At 39.7% G+C, this 23,130-nt stretch overlaps 1 protein-coding gene across 1 annotated transcript; it reads left to right on the forward strand.

Moving 5' to 3' along the window:
* The first annotated feature begins 36 nt into the window (after positions 1-36).
* Positions 37-21,540, forward strand: LOC129102045 (SWI/SNF-related matrix-associated actin-dependent regulator of chromatin subfamily B member 1-like). Its single transcript, XM_054611978.1, has 9 exons — positions 37-663; positions 4,804-4,915; positions 6,626-6,734; positions 7,290-7,427; positions 12,865-12,992; positions 13,123-13,289; positions 15,829-16,019; positions 16,299-16,430; positions 18,920-21,540. Exons 1-9 carry the CDS (start codon positions 574-576, stop codon positions 18,957-18,959), a joined length of 1,107 nt encoding a protein of 368 aa, XP_054467953.1. The 5' UTR covers positions 37-573; the 3' UTR covers positions 18,960-21,540.
* The last annotated feature ends 1,590 nt before the right edge of the window (positions 21,541-23,130 follow it).

The following is a 23,130-nucleotide window of genomic DNA, read 5'->3' on the forward strand; positions in this document are numbered from 1 at the left end:
AACATTTACATTCTTACATCTAATTCCTACGAGTGTGCTTCACCTGTTTTCTTTTGATCCAACTAGATATTATGGTTTTATGAAAATATAGCACAGGGTATTGACAAAAAAATTTGACTAATCCAAAAAGAAATGGAAATGCCCTCTTAATACAATCACTGCGGATGTCTTAAATCCGGTCTCCCTATAGACCAGTAGAGGGCGGTAGTGGGATTTGGAAATTGTTCCTCTACCTTGAAACGAAGAGTAAGACCAATGCATCGTTCGTGATTTTCAAAAAAAACAAAAACTCACGAGACGTAGAAATCCACATCAAGGATGTGTTCACTTACCACACTTTCTAAAGCGGGACGTGCGCACAGTGGTTGTAGTCTCAATATGTTTAGGTTTCTCCTTATGCAGTGATACACCTACTGAGCAGACATTGTTCTAGCTGTTGTTTTCAAATGCATTAAACTGAAGTTAACGCTATTGTCAAGGAGGACACCCTGATTACCCACCTTTATCATAGGTCTCAAACGCATCTGAAGAAGGGAAGGCTGCCTAAACTAGCTGGCTAGCGACTGCGTGAAGATGCAATTGGCTCTTAGTAAAACGTTTGGCCAGAAACCAGTTAAATTTCAATTAGAGCAAGATGGAGACTTTTACATGGTTGGATCAGAGGTATGTGACTATCTATTAATTAACTTTGAAAGCTTGGTACCCTAATGTTAGCCTCAGTTATCTATTATTTTTTGCTAGTTGGTGCTAGCATGCTAACCAGCCCCATTGATGGCTTCTTAAACAAAGAAATGCCTAAAAACGAAGAACGGGATACTATCGGCTAAAGCCGGGCCAGCAACCGGCAAATGAAACATCATGTATAATGCTCACAACCAAATAAATAACAGCTAAAAGAACATATTCTGCTGTCTTGCAGTAACTTAATCCCAGTCTGCCACAGAGGGTAGAACGTTAGTTGTGTTCGACTATTACGTTACATCAACATGAAGTAACGTGCGAACGATTACTGTGTTTGAAAAAGGTGTCGACCCCTCAGTCTCTCACGACATTTAATATTTGAACATACCAATTATTAAGCTTAGCGATATGTGTCGGTTTTGTAGAAAGGTAATGCTTTGCATTAATGTCTACAGTAATTACCCCTCTACGTAACTAGGTATTTTTGAAAAGACTAGAAAAGCAAAGCACCAGGTCATGTTTTAAAAGAGTGTGTGTTAAACAGCATCTCCAACTTCCCCCTAATGGTCTACCCAGTAAGTGATCTTAGTCTTGGCTTTACAATGCTCACTGTGTCTCACTGAACTACATGGCAAGAAGATACTCTGAACAAAGAGCTTTTATGGTCTGATGAGTGTAGCTTCTTGAACATCCAACTAAACACTTTGATTGGTGTTGACATACACAATATCAGAAGAAGGCAGAAACCCACCACCATGAGGCGTGGTGATGCTTCACTGCAGCAGGCCCTTGAAGACTTAAAATACAGAGACAACTTGGAGATGTACCTGTTGCAGTAAAGTATGCAAGATAACTTTGACTCAGGAGGAGATACTCCATGTCCACACATGTGAAGCTGATAGAGACCTATGTACATAGTATCAAGGCTGTAACTGCTGCCAAAGTTGCCTCTCCCCAAAAATGACTTGAATGGAGAGAAAGACTTTGTAATCAGTTATTTAATCTTCTATAACCATTGTTTTTTTGTTTTTTTCTGTTGATCAGTGTCAAAAAAGACTTATTGCAGAATATAAAACATGACCAAGGTCAGAGAGGAGTTGATACTTTTTTACTGGCATGTTTGTATTGTACTATAAAACAGAGAGTTGGGGTGTTAAGTCAGAAATCAACTTCCTAATCTCACCCCTTTCAATTAGATTTTTTTCCTACATGTCAATTTAAATGAGAGTGTTAGAAAGGGATTTGATTAACCAGAAAGACCAACAATTCAGGACACATGGCTCTCAAAGTTGGCCGACATCGGAGGCTCACACTGCCTAAAGACACAGATATCTTCTTCAAATATAAACATGACTTTATGGTTGTCTGATCATTGGATAACCAACAAGCTGATTCACAATTTCAATACTTTTAGTCCAAATATAAAGGGTGATTTTTCTTTTTTTTTTTCTCAAATCTTAATTTGCAAAAATATGGGCTGGCAACAGGCATTATGTTTTCGGGTTGTCTGTCCGTCCTATTTCGTGGAAGACCTTTCTTTCTTCAAATTTGGCATAAACATCCACTTGGACTCAAGGATGAACTGATTTTGAATTTGGTGGTCACTGTGACCTCATAAAACAAGGTTTTCTCTCTAATTCAAAAAGGTATACGATAATGGGCAAAATTCCACACAAAAAAACATTTTATAATCAAAAGATCAACCTTATTGTGAAAAGTGTGGACACTTTTGTGCAATAACTCAGCTTGTGGCCATATTTCACTTTTGGATTGATACTGAATTGGTGACACATATCTTGGGTCCCCACACCATAATTGTGCTGGTTGTATAGATCTAACATGTATCATATCTACAACATATCATGGCTATACATTTTGTGGTCTCTCAGAATCTGCATTATTGGCCAAGCATATGAACACATACAAGGACTCTCTTACTTGTTAAGCTGAATTAATTTACACACCAATAGGTATACAGCAGAACAAGAACAACAAAGTTGTTGAAAATATTTTTTTTATATTTATTATTTATTTATATATCATATTTCTTTCAAATTTGCCTCAAGGGGCCTCACAATCTGTACAGCAAATGACCATTCTACCCTTAGACCCTCAACTTGGATGAGGAACAGCTCCCAGGTTTGGTCTTGTCATTCATCCTTCTCTCTGCATCAAGCTGCGAATCTGCCCCGTCTGGTTGTAGAGAGGGTAACAAAGTTTATCTGAGATGGTTGTAATTTTGTCCCTCGCCCTTACCCTGCCACTGCCTCCACACCGTCCAGTTCCATCCTGATCACCTAGCTGGCCTTCCTTAATAGCTTATTGAGACTGATGACCTTCAAGTTTTGATGCAACCACCCCAGCACACCACCACAAAGAACAGATCACTGACTACTGCAGACTGCTAGAAGATCTGTAGGAGCCTGTTGCACACACTGAGGGATTTGAGTCTCCCCAGGAAGAACAGTCTGCTCTGTCCCTTCTTGAAGATGGCTTAGTGTTATGAGTCCAGTCCAGTTTTTTATTGATTTGTACACCAATGTTCCTTTACGAGTCCACCCAATTCACTTCCTCTCCCTGGATGACAACCAGGACAGGGGGCCTGCTGTTCCTCTGGTAGCTCATTGGTTTTGTTGATGTTCAGCTTCAGGTGATTGTTGTTGCACCATGTGACAAAGCTTCTCTATTAGTCCTCTGTACTTCTCTGTCGAAATAGTCTCTAGGTAAAGACAGCATGTTTCTGACTGGAAATTATTCACTTCAATCACACATGTTAATTTAGTGATAACTTCCAAAATAATACACCTTTAAAAATATATATATCTTTCAATGTCTTTGCTACTTATATTGTGAGAGGCTTGACAGACATGGATGTAAACTGCAACTTGACGGTTAGCAAAGACATAGAACCGTAAGGGGCTTATACAATTATTTACACTACTACACTACCACTACCAGTTAAGCAACAACTGACCAAATAGAGACTCCACATAAATTGTTCCTCTTTGCCAAGGAACTTTGCATTTTCAGGGAAGGTCAATAGCAGGCACCAGGAATCTGTATTGCTTTCAACCCATTTCCAAGCTGCCGTTTTAAGTTTTGCTCTTTTCATTTTTTACTGCTTTACTGATCTCATTAACTGGTACAAATTATTATTTTTGGTTAACTGTTAAATGGTTGATCAATACATCCCTTACCCTATAACATATTCAAAAATGAAAAAAAAGGTAGTTAAAAAAGTATTGAATTTGTAAATAACCAATAAACAAAGAACCATACTGATGTTTATTTTTGAAGAAAATATGCGTCTTAAAGTGGCCCTATTATGCTTTTCCACTTTTTCCTTCTTTAGTGTGTTATATATATTTTTTTTTTTACATGTAAAAGGTCCGTAGAGTGTAAAACCTGAAGTCCATGCCTAAAAGGAGTTACCCTCCCCCTCAGAAACACTGCTCCTGAGCTGACTGAAACTGCTCGATTTAATTCTCTCCTTCACTTCCGTAACTTTATGAGGTCACAATGTTACGGATAAGTGGTTAAGAAAGCAGTTGTTCATCCAGGAGGCCCAGGTTCAAATCCCATAGTGACCCGTCTTCCATTTGTCATTCTCCAGAGGTAGAGTTTTTGAAATGTGAAACGTTGACCAATCACAACAGAGCGGGCTAGCTGACCAATCAGAGCAGACTTTGCTTTCTGGAGGGAGGAGCAAACACTGCAACAGAGCATTTCAGAGAGAGGGTGAGAAGAGGTGCTGCAGGACAGCCAGGATGAGAAACACAAGGCGGATTATGAGCATTAACGCATGTAAACATGTAACTAACTTGAGATAAAAATATGCACCTGGAAAATAGCATAATAGGGCCTGTTTAAGGAGGGTTCATCCAATATGAGCCACTTTTGCGGGCCTGTGTTTCCTGAATAGTGGGTTATTCTGTTTAATCAAACCACATTGTAACACACTGAAGGAACGCACCCCCCCCAAAAAAAAACCCCACCACAAAACCTGGATGGTTCATTTTGATGCCTCATGTGCAATTATTAAAGATATTAAATCTGAGAACTTTCTTTTTGCTATTTATTACATTTTGATTTACTAAATTATATCTGCCTTCTGCCCCCAAGGTTGGAAACTACCTGCGCATGTTCAGAGGCTCTCTGTACAAAAGATATCCATCTTTATGGAGGAGGCTGGCTTCGGTGGAGGAGAGGAAGAAAATTGTAGCGTCATCACATGGTAAGTTGTGTTTTTTGTTATTTTCACCTCTGGACAAAAAGTAACTTTAAATTAAAGTAATTTTGGTTTACCCCTTGTCTGTAGTGTCCATAGTTTTTTTTATATTTAATAATTGCGGATATAAACAATTCTGATATTGGATAGAAAATGTATTTGAACCAAGTGACCAGTCAGACTAGTGACTTGTCAACATAGTTTGGTTGTTGGGCTTGTAAAGCATGTGGGCGCTGACACAGACATAATGTCGCATTAAGGTGTACCTCATTAACTCTGAGAAACTCAAGCTGCTGTTGTCCAGCGGATCTTCTTTTTGTTTAATATGTTATTGACAGCCCTAAAAAAACAAAAGAATCATGCCTCCCCTATTATGTTGTCTTTCACCTGACTGAGAAAGAGGCCTACAGCAGGTCAGTCCTTGGCCGTTTCTCAATATGTGAACTTCTCTGTACTTGTGTCCTCGTGAACTTGTGAAACGTCATCTAGCGCGGCCCAAGTACTGTTCCAATACACAAGTTCGCATCCAGCCAAGTACGGTCCAGATACCCGGATGTGTCCTCGCTCCGCCCATTATATCGAGGATGCATCGGAGTAGACTTGTGTGGACTTTGGACAGCCAAGTATCCCAGAATGCATTTCACCAGCAAACAAGAGATGACAGTAGCGGAGACGGCTCACAACTGTCAGTTATAACTGTCTAAATACTGCTGCTGTTGTGTAACGGAATTTAGTTTTAACATTTTTTTAAGCGAGAATGTAGTTGTTAAGACTTAAAATATGCGGTCAATTTATCAAGATAGAGCCTGTTTGAAAAAAGCGCCGACGTTTGTCGGAGATATGAGAGGACCAGAGAGGAGACCGGGCGGTGGTGCTCATGTAGCCCGCTGACAGCAGCCTGATCTCGGCAAGGCCTCTCCAGATGTGCCGCTGGCTCCGGTGTCTCTGTGGTTGTGGTTGCAGATGTAACACAAAACATATACATATTAATATTTTAATATTTTCTAAATGAAAACGAAAAAAGGCAGGGTTGTGTTTTATATCATATTTCGTTTTATTGTCAATATATATGACTGAAGATAACCGGAGTAGGCGGGACCGACGAGCTGAGTTGGTGACGTTGTGACGTTGGTGACGTCATCAAGTTCGCTGCTGTTCCAATTGCAAAATGACCGTACTGCGTCCTCCCGTCCTCGGGAGTTTGTACTCCCGAGTCGAACTATCCAAGTATGAACTTGCAAGTTTGCAAGTCCATACTTGACCATACTTGGTATTGAGAAACGGCCCTTGTGCCTTCCTCTCTGCTGACTGAGGCTACAGCTGCTGCTCATGATTGAAGCTTGTGGCGGGGGAGGCACTGATTGATTATGTATGACGATCCACAGCTGGCATCCGTTCCTACATGGACGTTGTCCCTTGCTCTGACTCCATCTCCTGGTGTTTGTTGACCCAAGTTGTAACAAAACTTCACACGGGAATTGGCCAGCATACAGGAGGTGGGGGATACTAGTGAACTGGTGGTTAATGTGGCCAGATGGCTACCATGTTGAACTCACCCAACAGAAAATCCCAAAACATTATGCCAATGAATAATAAGTGCATCAGTTAAAAATGCTTAGCAATTATAGCCATAATGCATTGAAAATTCAGCAGTAAGGATGCGAGTAAAAGTTGACATGTTTTTGTGTTTCTGTTTTGCCAATTGTCCATCTGTAGCCACTAGTGTAACTCTGCTGAAGGCTTCAGAATGTGAAGAGATCTTCGAGGGGAATGATGAGAAATACAAGGCGGTGTCCATCAGCACAGAGCCCCCAGCTTACCTCAGGTAACTTCAATGAGATGATGGCTCATTTATCATATCTTGTGTTTATGTCGTTATTTTTACAATTTAAATTATTTTTCATTGTCCATAAAGATATATAATGTGATTGTATGATTCAAGATGCACTTTGGTCTCAGAACATGAAGGAGCAGATGCGGGCGCCCAATATTTTTCACAACACTGAAATTGGTGGTACCATAGTTAGATAACGGTTCACTAATTTTACAAATAAAGGGAGTATTGAAAAATCGGAGAAAATGATCCTGATGAATTTATGGTGATGTCATCATCAGGGTTATATCAGTTTTGGCTTGGAGACTACAAATTGATAACAGAAAGTCTGCGATATAAACTGGAGGTGAGGAATTTTGAGGACATGGGCATTTACCAGTCAGGGGGGTCAATTGAAAATGCTTTTAAGTTTGGATCTGTTATTTATTTACTTTTTGAACTTGTGCCAGTCAGGATATCTTAATCTGTTTTTTGTGACTCCCCCAAATGAATAAAATAACAATACTTAATTTATTGTCCACCTTGTGTTTTTTTACTTTCTATAAGGGAGCAGAAAGCAAAGAGGAGCAGTCAGTGGGTCCCCACGCTGCCCAACAGCTCTCACCATCTCGATGCTGTGCCTTGCTCCACCACCATCAACCGCAATCGAATGGGCCGTGACAAGAAAAGGACCTTCCCCCTGTGGTAAGAAAGCTGTACAACAAAAAAAGCAACAGTACGGCTGTATCGATGTTGTGTTGTGAAACAATTTATCCTAGGGCTTAAGGTAGCTCCTCACCGATCAAGTCAGGAGAAACTCCAAGAAAGATTCATCTCTTTCTAAAGGGATTCCACTTTTGTGGCCAGATAAACAGGTGGAGCATTAAAAATCTCTTTTTAATGCACATAAGGGCATTTGAGAGCAATATTAAAGGAATATTTCTGACCCATAATGACCATTTGTTTAACAATTATACTCACCCTGTGTTAGCTTGAAGAAAGCTTTATTTAGGTTTCTTTTTTGCAAAACTCCCCAAAAATACAAAGAAGGGGGGAAATCTTGATGAATGAAAGTTAATGTGGGCTGCATTTAAAAACAGCAAAACTATATCAAATTATCTGTCACACAACTCTTGCACTATAATCCGAGTCTCATTAATCCAGTCGTATGCTCATACTTCCTGCACATGCATATTTGATGCGGGAGGAAAGCTAGTTAATGTTTGCTGTTAGCAGCTGGTGGGCAGGAGAGCCCTGCGCAACCAATGTCATTGCAGGTTGCATTGAGTTTCATAATGATACGTTCACGTGGGTATTTTGGTTATGTTGTGGAAATGCTTTCAACACACCTCTATGTCCTGTTGTATGGTAGCACATGCAGGTTTGATGACATTACATATCTTTGCTTTCTTCCCAACTGGTTTTAATGTTTGAATAATGTTAAATTGGTTGGCATATTAGGTTCAGTTGCTAAAGTCGATGTGCTTGCTAGCTTGTTTGAGCTGCAACGGTTAAAGGTTGTGATTCAACTCGGACTATGGGCAGTTGTTTTGTGTGTTGAGTATAGTTGAAGGAGTTGGATGGTAATGATTGGGAAGCAAGAGTCAAAATATTGAAAGGTAATTTTTTACCAATCTAGCATTGTCCTTCAAACGCAATGCTGCATTGTTATTTTAAAATTCATGCAGCAATGGTTAATATAACTCATAAGAAAACCAAATGAATTAGTGAAATATCATACCAGCTATATAATCCCTAAAAATGTCCTGGAAAATGATTGGGTGGGTCATAATTAGATGTGATCGTCTGAGTTTTCTGTATGTTAAGTTTATATCCCAAGGGTGTCCCATATTCTTTTAGTAGGCTCATCAGTTTTGGGAGTGAGTGCGTAAGGTGTGTTATCAATATATCATTAGCGAATACAACTAACTTCTGCTCCCCAGATAACATATCTATTCCCTTAATATCTGCATTTTGTCAAATCCATTGGCTCAAGGGTTTTATGAATAATGGGAAGAGGAGAGGTGAGGCACAGCAGCTTTGCCTTGTGCCTCATTCCAAAATGAATGGATTTGATAAATCGCCATACATTTTTATCCTTGCTGATGGTCTGTCATATAGTGCTTCTAATGTTTCAATGATAATCTTGTGAAAACCAAATTTTGATAGCACTTTGTATAAAAACAACAATCTGACTGAATCAAATGCTTTCTCAGCATCTAAACTCAAAATGGCTGTCTCTATTTTCTGTTGTGTGGCATGTTCCAACAAACAACTCCTGATATTATCTTGTGTTTGTCTTTGAAATATGAAACCTGTCTGGTCCAAGTGGATGAGTTCTGGTAAAATATTTTATATTTTTCTGGATAGTATAAATGTAAGCAATTTATAGTCCACATTTAATACAGTAATGGGACAGTAATTACCGCAGTCTAGTTTATCTTTACCGTCTTTAGGTATGACAGAAATAATCACATCCCTCCAAGAGGACGGGACTTCCCTCTTCTGTAGTACACAATTAGGTGCTTTCAGCAATGTTGGACATAACGGTTCCTGCATCCTGATTTATACCATTCGGAGGTGAAACCATCTGTGCCCGGGGATTTTTGTTTTTAGGCTACCAATTGCTGAGTGTAATTCTTTTGTTATTTCAGATATCAATTTTTCATTTTGTTCATTACTAATAGAAGGCAGATTTAAAGAGGCAATTAATGACTCAATCTTAGGGTCGTTATTCATTTGTGGTTGAGAGTACAGTGATCTAAAATATTTCCCAAACTTTTTTTTTTCAATTCAGTTCCCAAAATCCAAATTACAAATTTGCCTCAGAGGGCTTTACAATCTGTACACATTAATTTAGGCTAACATATTCTTCATGACACAGCCAGGTTTCAGTAAGACAAAATAAATCAATATGATTATATGATATTAAATAATTATTAAGTACACCCTTAGATGACAGAGATCTGATATTTACGAGTCCACATTTAATTACACTGTTTTGTTGCACTGTTGCCTTAACTTATATTAGGTTATTTTGTATAACTCCTCTTCTGTTGACTTTTGTTTTAAATAATTGAAGTGGCCGTGGGGCAGACACAGTCTATACAGGTTAGGGAGAGGGCCGGAGAAAACTACGGAGTCCGACATTGTCTTTGCGTGTGTACACACCGATTCCACATTAACTTTAGTGACCTCCAAGCGACGTAATCGGGTGTCATCACTGCCGACGTGAATAACAATCTTACTGTATTTACGTTTACCCTGCAGTTTTAAGTGGGATTCAATGTCGCCTGCTCTGGCCCCGGGGATGCAGTTAACTATGGCCCCTGTCTTCGCTAACTTCACGTTTCTCACAACGGAGCTGCCGATAACCAGAGTTGGTTTCTTAGCGGTTGTGTCACTGAGTGGGGAGAACCGGTTAGAAACGTGAAGCGGTTGGTCGTGACCCGTGTGCCTCGACACAGAGTTATGCTTCCTTCGGACAGTCTCCCGGCTGCTCGGGGGTTGGCGGGGGACGGCTAGCAGAAGCTACATCTGGTCGGCCCGCACTGGCTACGGGTGTGGGCTGGCTACCTACAGGAGCTAACGACTGAGTTTCAATGGTGCGGAACCGTGCTTCTAACTCACTGAGCCTCGCCTCCAACCTAGCAAATAAACTACATTTATTACATGCACCCTTATCAGTAAAGGAGGCAGAGGAATAGCTAAACATGAGACACATTGAGCAGGAGAGAGAGAAAAGAAGAGAGAAGGAGAGAGGAGAGCCATTGTTAGCTGCTAAGCTGAATGAGGCTAGCTAACGTTAGTAGAACTGAACAACGTGTAAACAGCTGTTGGTTTAAGCGAAAAGTCGCTGAATTAGAATGTGAGCTATGAGTGTTCAAATGTTTAACTATAAAGCAGGTTATTAGCCGCTATAATAAAGAATATCACACAATTGACTCGTTTTCGCTGGAGCTGCGAAAAGTACGCTATCAGATACGCTGGTAACAGGAACAGGAAGTGAGGCATTAACGTCTATAATGCTAATTTCCTTCATAAAGGCATTTATCTTTTTACTGTTTCCTTTGGAACTTGAGTCACCCCTGGACGAGTCCAGTCTTGGATTTAGACATATGTTAAAATTGCCTCCACAAATGAGAATCCCCTGGCTTTTTGTTGGCATTATTTCAAATATGTGTTTGTAGAAAGAGCAGTCGCTACCTGGGGGAACATATACATTGAGAAGTGAGAACTAAGGTTCCCTCTACCCTCCCAGTTATCAAGACAGATCTGCCTTCTTTGTCCCTGATTTCTGATAGGTGTTCATAGTTTACAGCCCTTGATGTCGGAATGGCCACGCCCCTTCTGCGTCCTGATTTGTAGGATGATGAATATACATAGTTAAAGCCCATTTTGTTTAATTTGCTATGTTCTGTATCACTAAGATGGGATTCTTTCGGAAAGGCTATTTGAGCTTTTGCCCTCTTTAATTTCGACAGGATCTTCTCTCTCTTCACCAGATTGAGTACACCAGCAACATTAAATTACGCTACTCTTATAGATCTACTGTGCATTTAAATAAGTGACTTAGCATCATTCCCAAGTCGTACATTTGAAAAGCTCTCCCTTTCCCGTCAGAACTGACAGAGAATAAACAACCACTGATCACTGAAACAAAAGAACATAACACGAGAGTAACAAGTAACAACATATATGTAACAATATTTAGTGTCTCTTCTGTGACCCTATTTGAGCCTCTCAGATAAGGCTCCAAGGGAAAACCCTTCTCCTGAGACCGACAGAGGGGGCCCTTGTAGAAGATAGCTACGCCAAAACGTTCAGTCATGTCCCTGTCATTATCCATAACGTGTTTACACCAGGTTAGTAACATTTCTATTATTGATCTTAAATTATATTGGTGGACTCACCCACACCAGCTGCCAACATTTTGAAATAAATCATCCATAAAATCAACAGTAGAGCGTCAAGTCTTTTAAGTCGGGGATGCAGAGGATCTCCTAAAAACTTGCAGTTTCTCTTTGAAGTTTGCTCCCCGATTAGTGCGATGCCGTCTGGCAGCTCGCTGGTTACTTCTCTCCCACGTTAGCTGTCGCAGTTGCTCCATCAATGACACTGGAGGTTTGATGATTTCCAGGGGAAATCCTCTCTGCGACAGGTCTCGGGTCGCTTCCTCCACGGACTCGTAGATTCGGGTTTCATCATCATGTTTTACTCTTAGCCATGCTGGATACAGGGTTTGGAATTTAATTTGTCGATCTTTCATAACCCTCTGCTTTTGGACAATGCGTGGTGCATAATTGTTATCAATGTTTATCAGCTTCCCCTGCCAGGTAAAACCCTTCTTTTGCCACGCCAGATGGGAGAACTGCCTCCTTTGTTTTCAAGCTGAGGAATTTAGCTGGGATGAATCGTGGTTGTGTACCCTCCGGTGGTTTGGGTCGGAGTTCGATTTGCAGAGCTGTATCGTCGGGTACGCAAAATTTTCTCGCAGCAGCTTCTCCACAAAGGAGATGGTGAATGCTGATTCTTTTTCTGCTCCCCCGGGAACTCTATATATCCAAATGTTCTCACGCCTGGAGCAGCTTTCTTGATCAGTTATTTTGGCATCAAGTTTGATTTGTAGTTTAAAAATTTCTGTTAGAATATCTTCTGTGGTTTGGATTCTCTCCTCAGCTTTCACTATTTGCTCTTCAGCCATGTCTAGTCTGGTATTCATTTTCACAATTTCTCCCGTAGGAACAGGTCCAGATCGGCGGTCTCTTCGCAGGGCACTAGCGTGCCGCATTTATGCTAGCTGGTGGATGGCAGCAAAGTAGCTCCGTCTCCATCGTCGTGTAATTCTGGTTGTTGTGTGTTTTTCTTATTTTTAGCCTGGTATCCATTTCCTGCTTTCAATTTGACTCTAGTTTAGCAGAAAATTCACACTTTGAGAGGGTTTTATACTAATATAATCAGAAACGAGCCAGAGAGCTTCCTTTATGCTGCCATCTTGACGGTGTTCCACCCGGAAGTCCTTCAGTCGATATTTCTTTTTTTTTTTTTTTTTAAATGTTTAAACCAAAACTTTGGCCAGATCTTACACATTGCATCTTTGTAGAAGACAATTTATAATTTCTGTTTCTTGTGTCTCGCTCAGCTTTGATGACCATGACCCTGCAGTGATCCATGAGAACGCAGCCCAGGTAGAGGCGCTCGTTCCCATTCGTCTCGACATGGAGATTGACGGACAGAAACTGCGAGATGCCTTCACGTGGAACATGAATGGTTGTTATATAAGTCAATTAGCTTACCAACATCCAAAACATACAGTTTTGTCTACTGTCTAACTTTTCCGGTATGTCAAGTTATTCAATTTAAGAGTTTTCTCTAACCTCCCCAATCTGCCCCTCTTTAGAGAAATTGATGACTCCAGAGATGTTTGCCGAGATTTTATGTGATGACCTGGACCTGAATCCTCTGGCCTTTGTCCCTGCCATTGCCTCAGCCATTCGTCAGCAGATTGAGTCCTACCCCACTGACAGCATACTGGAAGAGCAGGCAGACCAGAGAGTCATCATCAAGGTGCGTGTTGAACCAAAGGAACAACAATTTCTCAGGGAGTAGCTAGTGGCTTAGCAGGAATATACTAGACCAGGGTTTGTTAAGTAATTTTCTTTTCATTGACTTTAGGAGAGTAGGAACATTCCGCTACATAAACAAAATTACACAATATGAACTTGACGACCTTTCAGTGTCTTTATTAAGTTACCAAAAGCTCAAGTATAGTTTAGAACAGCTATATTCAGCCACTGCCCCGGGGCTCACTTGTGGGCAGCAGAGCACTACCTAGAGGGCCGAGATGGAACTGCCAAATGGTTCAATTGAATTTGAAATTAATTTTTTGGGTAATTTACATCCATCCATCTTCCATAACCGCTTATCCAGTTAAGGGTCGCGGGGGTGCTGGAGCCGATCCCAGCTGTCAATGGGCGAAGGCAGGGTACACCCTGGACAGGTCGCCAGCCTATCACAGGGCAGACATATATAGACAGACAACCACTCACGCTCACATTCACACCTACGGGCAATTTAGAGTCTTCAATGAACCTAAGCTGCATGTCTTTGGACTGTGGGAGGAAGCCGGAGAACCCGGAGAGAACCCACGCTGACACAGGGAGAACATGCAAACTCCACACAGTCTGGCCCGGGAATTGAACCCGGGCCCCTCTTGCTGTGAGGCGACAGTGCTAACCACTACACCACCGTGCAGCCCGGTAATTTACAAAGTTAGTTATTTTTACATATAAATGTGCTCAAGAATGAATTAACACATAGTAAATCAAATCAATAAAACGTGATTGCAATGACCAGTTTAGTTTGAATATCCTTACGCCAGTCACAACACACCATCAGAGACAAACGGGTTTGGCAACTGTTAGCTTGCGAACGTTCCATCGGATGAAGTGCCACAAAATGGATAGTTTTTGTTTTTTTTATTTAACCAAAAAGTGATGAGACAACTCTGCACTATTCAATTCAGTTTATTTTGTATAGCCCAGAATCACAAATTACAAATTTGCTCTAAAGTGTGTGGTGAGGAAAGATGACTTTGAATACTTTTGAAAATTTGTATTCACAATGGCAGACAGTGATCGCGATGGTAAAATAATACTTTTACTCGCCTTCGCCATGTTGAGAGCCGTTGGGAGGCAATCGAAATACTCCCAATATTGTATCTTGCACCTATAATTTATGGGTTGAAAACCTCTGGTTTAGAAATTATGTATTTATAATTACCTTTTTATAAGTTCCATCCTATTATACTTATTCTGCTTCACATTTTTTGTAAGTATGGAGAATTTTCTTGCATTTGTCCTTTCCTTTCCTATTTTTCTTCTTTTTTTCCAACAATACTTTTTGGGTCTTTTCCGCCACTGGAGGTCCAAGGTGTAGGTCTTGGGTCGTATGCAAACAATTTTTAAATTTCATCGGCCTCTTTCGATTTGAGCTGACTATCAACATGATTGATGATGTAATTTTAACATTTTGTGTGATGCTGAGTATTGCAATAACAACCTTTGCAATATTGCAATCAATATCCTTTTTTCAACTGAAAAACTGGTATTTGTTTTCCCATCCATTGCTCAATTTCTTCCATCCTGCGTAAGTTAGTTGTATGCCAACATATTAAAGTTAGTTTGACAAACCTATTACAGTCTACAGCTACCAAAGAATAAAGGGGGTTTTCAGTTCTGAAGAGTTTGGTACCTTTCGCCAGGTTTTTACCAAACCAATTTGTATCTGAATATTATTTTGTCCCTGCAGACAACTATCACAGGAATAGTTTGAGACTGGACACCAAAAAACGGGCTGTCTTTTTTCAATGATTTCTAAGCAGCTTTATGGACATTTAACCATGATACACATCGGGAAAATCCTTAAAGGATAAGTTACACTGAATCTAAAAATGTATATTATTTTCATATAACATAACATTAATTGCCCCGTATATGTCATGTCTTTGGACAACTGTGATGGAAAAGGTTAAATAAACGTGAGCAAATCAAGCTCTGTGCTAAAGCGTTAGCTGAAGGCCGGGGCATATATGAAGTGAGTCAATAACCACTAAGTGTCCATATAAACCAGCACCGCCATGTCTGCTAACTCAGCCTCCTGTCAATGCCACAGTTTTGAGACCATAGAATTCAATTTTAACTTGAACCCCAAATTACAAATAATACTGCCACCTTCCGGCCTCTTTGTTTTGAAAGTGAAATAATTTTTCTATCCAATTTAATATAACTTAAATTTACTGTGATTTATATTTAGCTAGTATTTGTTTTATTGAAGCAGCCAAAGAAAAATCACCCACTCTGCCCAAAGTCTTTGAATGTCAGAGTCAGATTGCACTGAGAGAAGGGAGAAGAGATGCAGAGACTGATGATGATGATGATGATGATGATGATGATGATGGTGATGATGATACAGAGAAAGCAAGTTTGTCTGGATTGAGGCAGATAAGAATCTGCTGTTATTTAAAAGACAGGGGAATCAAATACATACTGCTCACATAGGATTAAGTTGGTTTAAAAAAATGTTTTTGTTTTTCTGTATTCCTCAGCTAAACATCCATGTGGGGAACATTTCTCTGGTGGACCAGTTTGAGTGGGACATGTCTGAGAGAGAAAACTCGCCGGAGTCATTTGCGCTGAAGCTGTGCTCTGAGCTAGGTCTGGGGGGAGAGTTTGTCACCACTATAGCCTACAGCATTCGCGGTCAGCTCAGCTGGCACCAGAGGACCTATGCCTTCAGGTAACTCATCCACTCATTTCAACAGGGTTGTTAGAACCAATGGGGGCAGTGGTCTAAACACACTATGATTAACACAGACATACAATATATTGAATCGTTTTGACTTCAAATGAATATAACAAACTCTCATTGACTGTGGAGGACTGTCGGACCTCACTTCATGTTTTTTTTATTCAATTTAGTCTCATCCCTTATTTTCTATACCCATTATAAGCTGATGATCGTTGGTGTATTCTGTTGGACTGATTCAGTATTGCCATGATTGTAATTTGCTTACAGTGAGAACCCACTCCCGACAGTAGAGATCGCCATCCGCAACACAGGTGATGCAGACCAGTGGTGCCCCTTGCTGGAGACTCTCACAGATGCCGAAATGGAGAAGAAGATACGAGACCAAGACAGGAACACAAGGTGAGAGAGTCAGATACAGACAGAATACATGAGGTTTGTTGTTTCAAAAGCTGTTGCTCAAATGACATTTGACAGACTAACAATGGCTGCCGTATATTGCTGGCTGTTGAAGAAGATTTTTGAAAATATTAATTTAAAGAAAAACATTCACCCATACTTACTCAAATAATTATGTGATAGGAAGTTAAATAAAAAGATGAAGGTTCATAAACCAAACTTTTTATATTCAATATTTGAATGCAATCTTTTACTGGCGTATATTGCCAAAAACCAACAACTACCTACCTATAATTGTTAGGGGGTACTTGACTGAAAAAATCTTTCAGGGGTACTTTATTGATTAAAAAGTAACCACTCTTATAAAGTATGTGGGGGCAGGACAGATTCAGGCTATCATCATACACCCATTGTTTTAAAGCCAAGGCTAGCGATCGTAAATGTACACACATAGCGAATCGCACACAATTTTATTAGAATCAAAAATTCATACAATAAAGTGGCCGGCTTGACTTGAATCAGTTTTATTGGCTAAGTATGAGTGCACATACAAATCATTTTATACTAAATTAACTGAATATATGGACTGGATGATTATCTACAGAATGTTCAAGTAAAGTATACTGTATAGATTTATTAATATAGACAGTGACAGATCATATGTACATATTCAAAAAATAATTACAGTGTTTGACTGATGTTATGTGAAATTGGTGTTTAACTGCTCAATCTGCAGACAGCCAAAGAAAATTTCTGACCTGCTGTAAATTCTACCAATCTTCCATCAGCCTGATTTGAGTTGGTAATCAGGCGTTGTGACCCCCCTCAAACTGCAACGGATCTCGCATAAAGTCCAAAATTAGTTAGGGACAATAATTAGTCTATCTATATAAATCTATGATTTTAGTAGCCTATTTTGTCTTTAGTTCCTTCCAGCAGTTGGTTACAGCTGAATTAATTAATTTAAGAAATTATTTATGCTAAATGGTAAATGGACTGTACTTGTATAGCGCTTTTTCTAGTCTTCCGACCACTCAAAGCGCTTTTACATTACTAATCATTCACCCATTCACACCCATTCATACACTGATGACAGGAGCTACCATGCAAGGTGCCACCTGCCCATCAGGACCCTAACTAACATTCATACACCGCAGGAACAGCCTGCGGGAGCAATTTGGGGTTAAGTGTCCCGCCCAAGGACACATCGACATGGGGTACATCCCAAGTCTCTTATTTGTCGTCTCCTCGCTCCTCGCTCCTCGCTCCTCGCTTGAACTGGAAGTCGTTCTGCGCCGCCATATTGACGGCCGTCCCAAAGCTCTTATTTCGGCACCGAGGAGTGAGGAGCGAGGATGCACGAGATCATCCTTTCAGGAAGTGTTGTGAGGTCCGACACGCCCCCTCATCGTTCATCTGTTATCTGGTTGGACGCTGCAGCCGATCGTACTGATCTGATATAGCTCATCACCACTGGAGTTTAATACCAGAGTGATGACAGATCACAGATTGAATGGATTAAAAAGTTAGAAAGAGAGTTAAAGAGTTGGAGAGTCTGTCTGTCTGTCAGTAGAAATACTTTTTACATCATTTATCTTAATTTCCATTCGTTCATATGAGGCTAATAATTCCTGAATTCAGGTTGGATGAGTTATGTAATTCCAATTTACCCCTAAACATTGAGCCTAATAAAATAATTCCAGTGTTTAGGAGAAAACATATCATATTCTGGATTATTTAATAATGACATCACAATCCGAATTTCACGTTAATAATTAATAAATAAGACAAACGCATTTCGCCGGTAGAAATCGGTGCGCCGCGCTTATGAGCAGGACACAGAACATAGTATAAATACACAGAACACATTATCAATACTAAGAACATAGTATGAATACTGAGAACACAGTATAAATACTCAGAACACAGTATAAATACTCAGAAAAAAGTATAAATACTCAGAACACAGTATAAATACTAAGAACATAGTAACAGCTGTTAAACTGACAGACACAGCGGATCAGCTGAGATCAGCGGCCGCCGTCATCAGAAACAGACGTCGCTTCACGTGACGCTTCGGAGGAAAGGACGTCTCATGTCTCTTAAAACACATTTCCTCGTTTCCTCTCTCCTCGCCTGGTTTCCTTGCATCTCTCCATGCATCCCTAGTGGGAGGGACTAAGACGCAAGTGAGGGAATCGAGGAGGCAATTTAAGAGACTTGGGATGTACCCATGGACTGCCGGAGCCAGGGATCGAACCGCCGATCCTCTGATTGGAGGACGACCCTGCTCTCCACTGAGCCACAGCCGCCCTCATTTATAATATATACACAAAGACATTTTTGCTTGTTTATTTATCTAGTCCCTTCTGTTTAGTTCTTCTATTAGTCTTCTATTAGTCATGTTTGAGTAGAGACCTATAATCCATATGCTCAGATAATTTCTTTTTGCAAAATTCTTGAAATAACGTGAGCAAAATGTGTTTTTCTAGGCGTATGAGACGACTGGCCAACACCGCTCCCTCCTGGTAGAAAGAGACATGAAGCTGCATCAGACAGACGGATACACTGACATGTCTTCAGGAGACTCCTTTTACTCTTAAATTACCAAGTAAATACTCACCGAGTTACACGCACAGTCACCAGGTCATCCTTTACGCATTGATGAGGCATCTGGATGTTCTTGTAAGCATGACTGCACTCACAGACAGGTGGTCAATTTCCATGGACACCTCACTGACTGAACACAACACACACATCCAGGCATTTCTCTGCACACAGTCTACTGTAATCATGTTAGTCCTTGCCTTTAGCACATCAGTCATAGCAACAGTTCAAATCTCATCCATCAACACTGTAGGCTACTGTTGTCAATGAAGGAGGTTTACATACATCCCTGTTCCACACACCACACCACCGTTCACACTACAGTACAGTGACTGAATTGAATCTATCTGTATGAATAGGTTATGGAAGCGTTTTATAACATCATCAGGGAAACTCTTACAACAGTCATTTCAAATTCTTCACACCTTCATCACATCTGTAACAAAGGTCTGTCGTTTTCTCTGACTACCAAAATTCCAATTGAAATGAAAAAATGTTCCAAGATTGAGCAGTCTAATTTAGATTCTGTCCTAATCAACATCTACACTATAGGTATTTTTGACAGCAGACATTTTGAACACATTGTAAAGAAAAGGAGAAGCACAGGTAGAATTAATAACATTAATGGTGGCTCAGTGTCCCAGTACTGACTTACAAAGCTACATAGAATGAAGTTGTTGGTAATATTAATGACACCTGTGCTTTTCCAGCCATGACAGGTCAGGATCCCATTCATTACACTAGTCATTTCAGATATAATGAAAAAACTGGAGATTTATACTCAGCCTCGTATATATGCAAATCTGATAGCAACTTTGTTTTCCCGGCTACTTGTAAATCAGGGTCCAGAAGTAGGTGGTAAATGCACCCGAAGCTGTTTGGTAACTGCCAATGTGCCAGAAGAAGAATAACTTTTGCACTTTAGCAGTCAGGTTACAACAGTAGCTAGCTTTAGTTGAACATTTTACATAAGCTTACAAAAACATATGAATGAATCTCATTTAAGTTGTTATTGCCCTCATTGCTCTAACTCACCAATACAAATAAATGTTGTCTCACCCACACAGATTTAGTATGTTTTTGTGTGTGGGGAAATGGCCGGAGCCATTTTTCTTTGTCACTTAAATGAGAGATAGAACAGCCGCTTATTTCAGTGTCATTTTAGTTGAACACAAAAAAACAGAGGTGACAGACCTGGATAAATACAGAAAATCTGACAGTACGTGGATATACCCACATATTCACAGATGGATTTAAACATTTTAAACATCTGGCTAGAATGCGTTTGAAATGTCCTCTGGAGCTGGTTTCAGCAATCAGATTTAAATCGGTCTTGAATGCCTCTATGATGCATTTGTACACTTTTCTTCGCTCTCTGATCTGCTCAAGACATATGAAGTGGCGAAATGAAAATGTAAAAAAAGTGTCTGTTGGGGAAAAATACCTAATCATTTTGATGTTTCACATGACCATCGGTAGGGACCACTGAGGCAGGGTGTCCTGTAGAGCTGAAACGATAAATCGATTCACCAACTAGTCGATCAGCAGAACATTTATCATGAGCTGGTTTGATAAATGATAAATCATTTGACAAATTTCTCCTGCAAAAATGGTAAAACACTACATTTTCCTCTAGTCAAATAGCATTGTAAGATTGGACTGTTTGGATTTTTAGTTTGTCAGACAAACCGACATATTTAAAATTGTGATGGGCCTTTTATCCCTATTTTTATTATTTAATAGACTCAATTCAAACGGGCCTTGCAAAGCAAACCTTTGTCGGCGGACAATCGCCCAGAAAAAGTAAATACCCCTATGTGTAGGGTTTGAACATTTCTGACTTGGGGGACTGAAATAAATAAGTCCCAAGCTCATGGGATGATGTGACTTGCAAAGAAACAAAAACTCTCATGCTAGCAGGATCATTTGAAAGATGCATTATTTAAGCCAGTAAATTTTACACATACAGCTTTAAAAATGTAAGAGAGCCACATCGAAGTGTTTTGGCTACTTTGGTAGACTGTGGCTGATGTTGGTTATTTCAGTCATGCAAAAACTCTTTAGTGTGTATGTGTAAAATCCAGCTACAATCCCTGGTAATGTTACTGCGTGTACTGCTCGGACAGAAGCAGTGGCTCAAAGCTGTCAAGTGTTTGCAGCCAATCAGAGAGTTGGTTTGAATTTTGCATGTAGACTCTGGTTCTGATCCTAATTACCAATTATGATCAGTTATGTGAACCAGTGTTCATTTGCATGCTAAAACATAGTTAGTTCATACTGTACCCTGTGCATGAGGGACTAATTGTACCCGTTGTTACTTCTGGTTTTTTTGAGTAATAGACTAGGGAAAAAAAACAAGCTTACAAGAACCAATGGTGTCTTCAACTTACATACTCCAGAGAATTGTGTTAACCATGTACTGTCGCTTCTTGTTCTCTTCTTTTGTAAAATTGCTTTACCTTTATAGTGGACTTGTTTTTTATATGAAAATAACAATAAAGGAAACTTGTTGGCAATATCTTGTTTTGTTAACCTGTGTATTTTTTTTAAACATTATATTGTGCTAATTTCTCTCAGCCATGAGATTAAGAACTTTGCATAAAAGGTACAGATACAGGAGTATATTTAGTCATCACTCTGCACATTATGGATGAAAATACACATTATTCCAAATACACATTATTCCAGAATCTTGGATAGTGTGTGTGAAGTCGTTTTGAGAAACATTTTTGTCAGAACTGTTACAAACTTTTGAAAAATTACTTGATTTGATTTATAATATAAATATAAAAAACAAGTGCCATTCATAAACATTCTTATGTGTTCAGACTTGGTCTCAGCTTTAGTTGTATATTATATTATATTATATTATATTATATTATATTATATTATATTTTATATTAGTTAAATAATATCCCACCTATTATATCTGATATATTCAATATCATTTAGAATCTCTCCTTGAATGTTTTAAAAATATTACAGCACTGGTGCAGAAAGTAGGACGGGAGCCAGAGCCTCCGGCCATTAAGCTCTTCAGAAATGGAACCAGCTTCCAGTTTCAATGCGGGAGGCAAATGCACTCAGCACATTTAAGAGTAGGCTTGTAACTTTCCTTTTTGATAATGTTTATAGTTAGGGCTGGCTCAGGCTTGTACTTAGGACTGGCTCAGGTTTATAGTTAGGACTGGCTCAGGTTTATAGTTAGGACTGGCTCAAGTTTATAGTTGGGGCTGGCTCAGGTTTGCCTTTGCTCAGCCCCTAGATATGCTGCTATATGCCTAGACTGCCGGGGGACTACCTAGGATACACTGAGCTCCTCTTCTATCCCTCCATCTTTATGTATTCATGTCGTATTTATGCACATTACTAACTATGCTTCTTCTCCGGAGTCTTTGTGCTTTCTCGCCTCGCAGGTTTCCATGAATCGTGGTTATATCTGAACCGTGGTCGTGCTGACACCCACTGCTACTACCATTATTGTTATTAGTAACATTACCATTACTGGTCTAATCATCTTTATAATTCTACTACATTCATTGCTGCTGTTATTATTAGTAGTCTTAATGTTTTCCTTCATTACTCTGCTTACTACTCTTATTATATAAATAATTTATGTCATATACATTGAATATGTTGTAACTCTGTTATGTTGTTCATTCTGTACACATGACATCGATTGCATTCTGTCCATCCTGGGAGAAGGATCTCTGTCGCTCTCCCATAGGTTTCTTCCTTTTTTCTCCCTGTTAAAGGGTATTTTTAAGGGAGTTTTTCCTGTGCCGATGTGAGGGTTCCGGGACAGAGGATGTCGCATGTGTACAGATTGTAAAGCCCTCTGAAGCAAAGTTTTGTTTTGGGATTTTGGGCTATAAAAATAAGTTAAATGTAACTACTGATGCTGCCTGCAATGCATGAGGTGGGTTATTGTGGGTCGACAGATTTGTATTCTTATTATACATCACTTAGAAGTGGCTCCAGTCAGCAGTGATAATCAGCATTTGAAATAGAGTTTATTCATAGACATACATTGCAGTGTTTTTAAACTTTATTCCATAGTTATTTTCTTAATAGTAATGGTTTGTGTTTTAGTCTG

The sequence above is a fragment of the Anoplopoma fimbria genome, chromosome 14, assembly GCF_027596085.1.
Source record: "Anoplopoma fimbria isolate UVic2021 breed Golden Eagle Sablefish chromosome 14, Afim_UVic_2022, whole genome shotgun sequence".
NCBI lineage: Eukaryota > Metazoa > Chordata > Actinopteri > Perciformes > Anoplopomatidae > Anoplopoma > Anoplopoma fimbria.